The 9,727-nt window shown below is 53.6% G+C and overlaps 4 protein-coding genes across 4 annotated transcripts, besides 4 other annotated features; all 4 read right to left on the bottom strand.

The window, feature by feature from the left end:
- Window positions 1-248: 248 nt before the first annotated feature.
- Window positions 249-324: a sequence feature (GA-rich).
- Window positions 325-416: 92 nt separating this feature from the next.
- Window positions 417-443: a microsatellite.
- Window positions 444-1,285: 842 nt separating this feature from the next.
- Tco025E_05785 (transferase) lies at window positions 1,286-3,757 on the bottom strand (the record flags this gene model as incomplete). The annotated part of the gene is made up of 1 exon (XM_029372676.1): window positions 1,286-3,757. One exon carries the CDS (start codon window positions 3,755-3,757, stop codon window positions 1,286-1,288), a length of 2,472 nt encoding a protein of 823 aa, XP_029227243.1.
- Window position 3,758: 1 nt separating this feature from the next.
- Window positions 3,759-3,826: a microsatellite.
- A 300-nt stretch (window positions 3,827-4,126) lies between these two features.
- Window positions 4,127-6,265, bottom strand: Tco025E_05786 (uncharacterized protein; the record flags this gene model as incomplete). Its single annotated transcript, XM_029372677.1, has 1 exon — window positions 4,127-6,265. One exon carries the CDS (start codon window positions 6,263-6,265, stop codon window positions 4,127-4,129), a length of 2,139 nt encoding a protein of 712 aa, XP_029227244.1.
- A 484-nt stretch (window positions 6,266-6,749) lies between these two features.
- Tco025E_05787 (uncharacterized protein) lies at window positions 6,750-8,192 on the bottom strand (the record flags this gene model as incomplete). The annotated part of the gene is made up of 1 exon (XM_029372678.1): window positions 6,750-8,192. The coding sequence occupies one exon, from the start codon at window positions 8,190-8,192 to the stop codon at window positions 6,750-6,752; it is 1,443 nt and encodes a 480-aa protein (XP_029227245.1).
- A 322-nt stretch (window positions 8,193-8,514) lies between these two features.
- Window positions 8,515-8,540: a microsatellite.
- Window positions 8,541-8,862: 322 nt separating this feature from the next.
- Tco025E_05788 (uncharacterized protein) lies at window positions 8,863-9,727 on the bottom strand (the record flags this gene model as incomplete). Its single annotated transcript, XM_029372679.1, has 1 exon — window positions 8,863-9,727. A coding segment is annotated over one exon (865 nt), but the record flags the coding sequence as incomplete, so codon positions are not given.

Genomic DNA, 9,727 nt, shown 5'->3' on the forward strand with positions numbered 1-9,727 from the left:
CTTACCAATAAAGATAAAACATCGTTTTTTTTTTCCTATGTGTGGGAGGGGACAAAAGGAGAAGAGAAAGAAAAACTGAATACAGGTTGCGCGAAACAGTAAATACGCAAGTGCACGAATGCTAGTGTCAGGTGGAGGAAGAAGAGGAAAAACAAAGAAAAAAAATAGAGCGGCGCCCCTTTTCGCAGCCTACTTGCAGGGTTGCGGCTCCCCACACAGTATCACTACTGTAGCCACAACTCATGGCCGACGAAGAGAAAGAAGAAGCAAAGAAAGACACACGAAAAAAAAAAACAAAAAACAAAACAAAAAAAAAACAGAAGACGGAAAATGTGTCAGCTCCACTCCACCACTAGATCTTGAAGCCGGAAATTCGAAGTGGAATAAAACCGTGAAAGCTAGCGAGAGAGGGGGATAGAGAGAGAGAGAGAGAGAGAGAGAGAAGAAAAGAGAAAGAAGAGGAGTGGAAAAACGTAAATGCGAGCAAGAAATAAGGATACCAAATACACACACACAAAAACAAAAGTTCCGGCCGCACCCTTGACACCAAGGCAACAATGATAAGGAGAGAGTCCAGCGTTGGCGTTCCTAGTTGGGTAAGTCTCAATGGGTGCGCCCTTTTTCACCTTCTTCTGCATTTTCAACCGGAGTTGTGTTGTTGTAAATTGCCACTTTTTTTTGTTCTTGTGGCTGCTATTTCGTTGGTTCACGCGCGCTTCCCTCCTCCCTTGTTTTGTCGCGTCGCCCGTGTCCACTAGGGCGGCCGCTACCGCTTTGCCCGTCGTGACGACTGATTCGCGTCACCCCCGTTTTCTTCTCATTTTTTGCAATCAAAGAAATACTCTTCAGTAAGTTTTTTTTCCCCTTTAATTTTTTTTCCTTTCCCTTCTTCGCCGGGGCCGCGCCGTCGTTTTTTTTTTTTGTTTCCTTCGTTTGGTTCCTTCTTGAGGATTTAATCATTTTTTTTTTGTAATGCTTGCGTACTCCAATTTCTTTTTGGCTTTTCTACACAACCCTCGCAGCACGTTGTTGTTGCTCATGCGGAACAGGGAGCGAGAGGTCCGCCGCGCGCATACAGGAAGTGTTGGATGCGAGTGGGTGGGTGCGCGCCCTCGCTGCCATCCACGGTGTGGAGGGGCTCATGCCCAGAGGAACAAAAACACACATCGGCAAAGCAGGGAAGCGAGGACATTGGTAGCGCGCCAGATGCATGTATGTATAAGTTGGAAGGAAAGAAGAGAAAAGCTTGCTAGGCAACTAGTAGGGCTATACACTGCGCGTTTCTTTAGAGCCGGGAGGGACGTTTTCCCATCACAAGAAGCCCTTGTTGCAACACCTGCTCAGCGAGTGACAAGTTCCTTGACTCCGCCAGCGGAATACAGTCATACACCTGAAATATCTCGCCAAGGTCAGATAACGTGTTGACGGCGTACCGGAGGCACGCGGTGGCAAGATACACGGCAAAAATGGCCTCTCGCTTCTTTTTGGTAATCGTCTGCATGTACCCACGGGCGCAGCAGTACCTGTCCAGTATCCACCCTGGTGTGGGAAACAATGACCGCATTTTCATTGGCATATCACAAATGCCAGCCGGACGCGGAAGCAATGCTGTAAGAGCCAAACTGGCCACGTCAACCAATGGGTCACCTGTGGCAACGGAGGTAAAATTCATCACTCCGATAATTTGCGCCGGGTATTTGTGCCTGCCCTCAAAGGAGCGGTAGGAGAAGAGAAGATCTCGCAACTTGTAGTCGCCGTGTATCAGCACAAGCTGCTCCGGGAACGGGATCGACGTATTCCCCAGCCGTGTTTCGTCAAAGCGGTCCAGTAGCGCCTTTGATAAGAGCTCCACTTTCTTGGAGTGAAGCACATATGAGCCATCCGGTAGCTTTGCAGTGCCCACCACAGCCTTGTACTGCACCACCAAGTCCTTTATAATCTCTATTAGCGGGTGGACAGGGCTGCCTGTAGCACTGGCGCTACTGATGCGTTCCGCTCTCGTCCGGGAGAGAAAGCGGGGTGGCGGCGTCGCGTGAATTCGAGACAGCATCTCCACCGCCTTCATGAAGAAGAGGTTGGGGTTGAGCTCAACGTTGATGTGTTGGCGACGCAACGAATACGGGCGTTGAATTCGAGGTTGAGTGAGCTTCCGCATGTCAGTAATGACCTCTCCCTCAACAAAGCGACGCAGCGAGAATCGATGACCACACGCTGCATAGGAATCACAGTAGAGTAAACACTTCGCAATGGGGACATCGGAATTGTGGTACAGGTACCGCATCATCTCATACTCCGTGCGGATGTCAAGGGTTCCGTGCGGCACAGGTCCACGGGGTTGCACACGCAGCACGTAACTGCCAGTGCGAAGGGTGATGCGGTACGTCTTGAAGAACCCAATTCCCCGCATCGGCTCAAAAACAATGGGACCACAAGAAGTAGCAAAGCCTGGCTTGCGCATAAGCTGCAAATTCTCCGTGTGAGTGCTAGGAATCTCAAGGGGAAATAGCTGTGGCAGGTGCTGTGCGCAGTAGAAAAGGATGGCGTCCTTATCATCCTCGTCAAGAAACTTTTTGGGCTCAAACAATCCACGTGGCTCACAGGCATAGCAGAACGGTGGAGGCAGAAATAGTAGATTGGAGTTGTAGTCATTCATCTCCTCGTTGATCCACGACGTCGGGTTTCCATTTGCGTCACGTGGTGGTTTAAAAAACGGCGCCATTTCCTTTTGCACCCCCGCCGCCACATCTGCCCAAAAAGGATCGACTTCACCCACCGTATTCAGTGCACTCAGCACATCCTCGTACACGTCATACGCTCCATTCTCAACGTAGTAGACCCTCTCAAAGGGGCTGTCCGAAAGATGGCGGGCGGTTTCGCAGTTCTCAAGGACGTCATCAAACAAGAAGATGTGCGGCTTGACGTCATACGCGAAGGATTCTCTGGACAGCATGCGGCTTTTCATTGTCTCCTCAATGGCGTGGTAAAAGATGTCGGGAAACGGCTTGCGTTTGTGAAAGGTGTAACTCTGCACAAAGGAATCAAAGAGGCCATTGATGACGAACGAAGACCTTCCTTTGCCGCCGCCGTAGTCAATCGGGCAGGTGGTGGGAAAGTTGGACCACTTCATCTCGCTCATGCTGTGCAACATCGCCTTACTCATGCGCGCGTACTGCCCCTCCACCTCCCATGTGTTTGTCACCACCACAAGGCGAATCTCTTGCTGACTCTTCATACGCAGGTAGTGCAAAAGGTTCAACACATTGCGTCTGGGGGTCACCTTCTCGATTGTGCACAAGTACGCCTCGGGGTCCATCAGCTCCCGCAGCAGCTCCTGCACCAGTGGGTCCGCAAGGAGTGGGTAGCGGTTCCGTATGGGCGCCACGCGTGTGGGGTGCATGATTTGCAGGGACTCCAGCTCCTCCATGTTTTGCTTGGAGAGCGCTGTCAACATAAAGTCCATCTCCGCGTGGTACAACGGAACGAACTGTACACGGTTGATCTCGCCCAGCTCCAGTCGCTCGAAGGCGCACCGTGTGCCCCGCACCTTCTCCGTGAAGTTTCGAATGAGAGAGTAGAGGTTGGAGTAGTTCTGCGCCAGCAGTGCGGGGGAGCCGTTGCCCACAAACGCCACGTGGTGCGCCCCCGCACGCTCAAAGACGCACCGCATCAACGTCTCTGCAAGTCGCCGCGTCGCTGGATAGGGAGAAGTCGTAAGAACCCCTGCAGCATCAAACATCAAAATAACCTCAGCGGGCATCTTTTCTTTATGTGTGTGTGTGTTTTTTTTAATTTATTTCTTTCCTTTTCGTTGCTGTGTTTTTTTTTTGTCTCTGAGACAACTAATGCTTTGATATAGTACTTTTCCTGCTATCGCTATTCTACCCGCCAAGAGAACGAGGATGCAGCAAAGCCAAGAGACCGCATCCCACATAACAAAGAAACGCACGGCAGAAGGGCGGGGCCCAGCAAAAGCGGCTGTGCGCTTATTTGCAGGAAGCAGCGCCAGAGGCGAAGTAAGAAGGGAGTGGGGGAGGGGGGCGCATGACGCCTCAGCCGCAGCGATGGCGACAAGAAAAGCCAACAAAGACAAAGAAGAAAAATGCATTTGCTTGTCAGTTTTTTTTTTTTACGAGAACGTCATCACGGCATGCTTGCACGCCTGTCTCTCCTGCACACACCTTTGTGCTGCAAGTAGCAAGGCAGAAAGTGCCTCGTCATCGCCGGCAGCATCCTGCGCCGCACCCCACGCAGCAGCTTCATTCATGAGGTCTTCGGCAGCAACGCACTCTCCCAGGACAACATGCAAGAGTCTTGCGAGCAGCCGTACTGAATCAAAGTCCAGCGGAGCCGCACAGAGTGAAGCAGGGTTTGCCTTTTGTGCGAAACCGACGCTAGCAGAAGGTGTGCAGCGAGCTCTTAGTGAGAGTAAGGCACGCGCGCACTTTGAGGACAACGGGACGGCGGGACTTTCAAAGTAGCGTTGACAGGCTTCGTGCCACAATGAAAGTGGCAGAGCACCCCTATACCGGCCGAATGCCAGAAGCTCTTCCCATGTAGCGGGGGAGTTGTGCCCACGAGCGTAGTGTTCACTCAACGCAGCCGCACGCACAGAAGAGAGCAACTGATGCATGACAGTTCCATAAAGCCGTTTCCACTCCCGAAGAGTCAGCTCGGGGCACGACTCCGGTGGGGCAAGGCTACAGAGGAAGAGAAACAGTCGAGACAAAACGGTCTGATTGTTGCAGGTAGAAAATTTCAAGCGAGAGAGCAAAAGCACCGCGCGGAGGTGTCGCTCCACCGTCCCTGTGTCAACGTCCAGCACCCCACCAGCGACCATTTCGCAGACAAACGTGGCCGTTTCGGTCAAACCAAGGTCGTAGTTTGGCGCATACGACAGCATCAGCAAGAGCAAATCGACGGCGTCCAGCACCTTTGCCTGTGTAACCTGAGAGGCACGAGGTGCCTGTCGCAGGAGAGCTATCCCCGCACACATGGCGTGCGACACCTCATCAGCAGCTGTTACGGGGCTCTTTATGCCACCTGGTGGGTCGCATGGGTCTAACACCGCCTGGCGGGGCGCATCTCTCCCTCGGGTTGACTCACCTGCATTAAAGGCAACACGCCGCGCTGAGCTGCCCAGGAGGGAGAGCTGCATCGAGTGAGGAAGCGAAGGCGCCACAACCCCTTTGAGAGTTGCAAGAATCCCTTCCAACACCTTTCTTGTCAGCAGCGCCGCACGCTGAAGAGATGCGTCTTCCATCACGCAGGAACAGCGTACCATGCTGCGCAAGAGGGCGTGCAGATGCTGTGCATCAAGCAATTCACTGCCGTCATCTGTGATCATGCGTTCCGCTAGTGCAGTCATGGCTCGATCCGCCACCTTTTTTTCCAGTCCTTCGCCGCCTACATTGAAAGCGTGGCATGATGCTCTTTGACTGCCCCTCAACTTTTCGCCTTGTCGGGTAAAGGGATGTGTTACCACATCTAACAGCTCCACCCAGCCTTCCAGGACTAGATCCAGTTTGCCCTCCGCATCAATACGCTTCATGGCGTGCAGTAGAAGCGTGTCAAGCGCATCACGCACGGTGACAATGACGTCGTGAAGCCGACTCCCCGCATGTCCCTCTCCCTCAGTCAGAGCCTCTAAAAGCGGCTGAGCACCCTGGAGTAGCAGAAACCATGAATACAGCAACGCATCAAATGTCATTGTTTCTCCCACGACTGCCACACGGACACGTTCAAATACAAGCCGCAGCAGCTCCCTGTACTCGTGCCGCAGACGTTCTACTTTTACCAACGAAGTATCAAGGTGCCTCGGAGCTGTAAGAAGGACGTGCAAGGCATTCAACCGTTCCACCTGAGCTTGCAATGAAATGGCATTTCCTTTAGGTTCCTGAATGGAGTAAAAATAATCCACGTCCTCTGCGCACTCCTGCAATTCCTCCGGTCCCTTTGCCTCTTCGATGGCATGCGCTGCCTCGGCCTCCCGCTCCTCCAAGGCCCGCAAGCGCTCGACGAGAGACAACTTCCTCTTCGCTTTCATCTTTTCCTCCAGTGGGCGGCTCCAGCTGGACGGGTCGTATGTGAAGTGCTGGTGTGGACGAAAGATGTGCTTTTCATGCCACACGAATGCATTTTGGCGGTCCTGAATCTCCTCATCGCGTGTGCGGTCAGGGCTGAGTTTGCGCCTCACCAGACGCACGGAAACCGTCAGAGCGGTGGGCGTCCACTGCGCCCGACGGCGAGTGAGGCACCTTATCGTCATTTACCCCCGCACCTAAACCACTCTTTGCTAGGGCAAAAAAAAAACAGCAGGCGGAAGAAGCGGGAGGGAGGTATAAGAGGCAAAAATAACAAGGGGGAAAAATAAAGACTGGTGAAGAGACCGCAATAGCGCGTGTGTTCGCGAAGAGGCGTACAGACGCAGCAGCGGCCTCACTGCCGCCCTCACGGCGGTGCTGCCAGAGGGAGATACCCGCATGCCACGATTAATGCTCGATAAACGGTATTTGAAAATATAGAAAAAAAAAGTGAGGACAAAAAATAGGCACGCAACCAAAATTAAAACAACATATTCAATACAGGGAGCAGCAGTTCCTACACCAGCTCAAGGGGAGGGAGGAAAAAAAAAACACAGATCAAGGAATGAAAACAAAATAACAGCATGACAACAATAAATAAAACTACGCCCTCACGCAGGCTGCAAACTATGAAAAGAAGAAGCAATGATAAGGAGAGAATAGATGCCCTCAAACACGCTCAAGGCTTCGCCACTCGTTTAAAAGCTCCTTCATTTTGTGCTCAAACTCACTTATCAGCTGAGAGCCGTCGCTGCCCAGGTTACTCAAAAAAGACGCGGATGCCGAGCTGTTGTCGTACGGAAGCGGCGACATGACCGCGTTTAGGAGATGTTCTCCTCCAGACATTTCGGCGTCTTCCGCTGGCGGTGTCGCACCGACGGCGTCCAGGCGTGTCGTCTCAAGTGGCGGTGACAAACTGCTGTAGCGCTGCTGAGACCCCTCAAATATCTCCACACTTCGCTTGTTAATGCGGGGGACAAATGTGCACTCCTCTTGCTGTTTCTCGAGGCGTTGTCGCTCGGCCTCCTCCAGTTTCTGTCGTCTCCGCGCTAGGCAAGCCTCCTCGCGCGAAAGAAACATTTCTAACTTCAGTCTGGACATTCTTTCGCGTGGTGCCGAAGGCTGCGGCGCAACTTCTTCTTGTCGGTTTTCACGCTTTTTTCGCCTTTCAGCCATTTTACGTGAGAGTCTACATATCTCAGGTGCGAAGGAGTGTTCATCGTGTGTGCGCTCCACCAGCTTGCCGCGCCGCTCCCGCTGCTCCTGCGCTTTTGTGTACAGCATTTCCGCCGCCTTGGCAGCGCTGCGAGCGCGGGCCTCTCCCCTCCGCGTCCGTGCGGCCTCCGCCTTCCATGGCGAAGATGGCGTAAAGTACGGCTTCCCTGTGCAGCTATCGATGAGTTCATTTTGTCGGTACATTATAGTCAGCTCGTGAAGTCGTCGTCGCCGCTCCATATCCTCCGAGTAAAGGCGCTCGCCGATGTCCACGTCACTCTCCCCTGAATGCCGGGCGTTTAAGTTAATGTTGGGCCGAAACATCTGCGTTGGAATGGACGGATTCCCGGCAAATCGAATGGCGTATCGAGCGTAGTGCGCCTCCCACCCACGTATCGGGCCTTCGTGCCCCGCCCTCGCTGCCATGTGCTGGGAAACCTCGTTGATGGCGGGCGGCTGCAGCCGTCTTAGCTCAGCCACCTCTGCCAGTTCCCGCAACTGTCGGACACGTTCCTCCTTTTCCTCCAACCATCGCTGCTGTCGCTCAGCAAAGTCCTTCTTCCAGCTGTGCGTGCTACCCCTTCCCGCGGTAAGGCACTGCTGATCGAACAAGGCTCTTGCCACCCGATGCGCCGTGGCCTTTTCGAACACCTCCTGCCGTCTTGCCTCTCTTTTCAAACCCTCTTCGTAAAGACGTTCCCACGGTGTCGGGTGCTGCCGCTGCTCTTCCTCCTCCTCCAAAAAATCCACAACCTCCACCTCCTCCACTGGCTCCTGCCGTAACTCTTCCACCTCCACACTTTTTGTCTCCTCCCCGTCCACCTCTCCATTCACGGGCGGCAACTCTAAAGTCGCCGCAAGCAGAGACGACGCCCCACCTGCAACCTCTGTCGACATGCCACTCCTTCCTCCACATGCATCATTCATTATCATTCATCCACGCATACACGCGCACGCACATACGCGAGAGAGCCAAAGGAAGAAAGAAAAACGGAAAGTAAATCAACAGCACCCCCATTACCTTACATATATAGGAGGCGTAGAGGAGGGGAAGGGGCTCGACAAAAGTAGGGTTTGCAGCAACGCCTCCGGGGAGGGAAGGCCGTAAGGGACGCGGCTTGAACCACACCTCCATCTTGGCGCATAGCTGCCATGACAGTCTGGGTGTCTAAAAGACACATGTTCTTTTTCTCTCTTTCTCCTTTGTACACACAGGTGGAAGAAATATATAAATAAATAAATAAAAGGAAGCAAGGGAAAAGCCTCACGTTAACTTTGGCCGCTGCCACAAAAAAAAAAGGCAACATATTTGGCCCCAAAGATTCCAAAAGGGTGACAATTCGCTTCTGCTTCACTCCTTTTTTTTTGCGTTTTAAGCTACTTCTTGATGGGTTTCATTGCTGCACCCGCCCGACCCATTGCGGTCGTTTCAGAACACCCACAACCCCACTTCGGCCTTTACAATACGCGCTGTTCCGTGCTTATTATTATTCCTTTCTTCTCCGTCCCCTCCTGCAAAGAAATACTGCGACAAAATCGAATAATGTTCATGCTTTACTCCTAGTCTTTACAATCTCTTACAGTTTCTCTCCGCGATGCGATTCAAGAGGCCTTCCAGTCGGTCGCATGCCTGCATGTGCAAAATTTGCGGCAGCATCTTCTCAGATATACCAAGCCAATTAAGAATGACATCGACGTTCACGGCCACATCGCCGCCAAAGCGTAGCTGCGGGGAAAACTTTACATGTCGCAGGGCCTTGAAGAAACGCTTGTCAGCGGTCTGGCTGTCGGCGTTGTGTCGCGCAGCCTCCTCCGCGCTTGATGGGGACGGCGAGTTTAGCTCCGCGGACCAATCCCGGCTGAGAGCCCCAAAGTGGTGGAACACCTCGGCGTTGCTCTTCGCGGTGAAGGAGCGCACGAGTTGAATCATCTCCTGAAAGTCCTGAAAGCGCGGGTTGCCGGTCCACGGGTTCGACTGGAGCAGCGTCAGCATGAAGCCAACCTCCCCCTCGCCAAACACCTGCCGGGAGTAGAACTCGAACGTATTGGTCCCGCGAAAGCCGAGGATGAGCACCTTCACGGCGCCAGGGCGGAACAGCTCCACGTTCTCCGTGCGAAGCTCAAGCACCTTCTTCACCGCCGTGTCCCCCTCGCTGGGGCACTCCGCGAAGGCGAGCGTCGCCGTGGGGAAGCTCGCAACGAGGCTCCCGGAGCTGGTGCCGCCGGCCGAGGCCGTGCCAAGCAGCAGCGTCGTTTGCTCCAGCCTCACGGTGATCGAGCCACACGGGATGCGGGTGAGCGGGTTGCCCATGCAGGGGATAAGGCTCCGCTCCGCCTCGGCAGCGACGGCGACGGCTCTGCTGCCACTGCGGGACTCCCCGCTGACATTCCCGTCGTTGTCGCTATTCGGCGCGTCACTGTCTGATACCGGC

The sequence above is a fragment of the Trypanosoma conorhini genome, assembly GCF_003719485.1.
Source record: "Trypanosoma conorhini strain 025E chromosome Unknown Tco_14.4_contig_00354, whole genome shotgun sequence".
NCBI lineage: Eukaryota > Euglenozoa > Kinetoplastea > Trypanosomatida > Trypanosomatidae > Trypanosoma > Trypanosoma conorhini.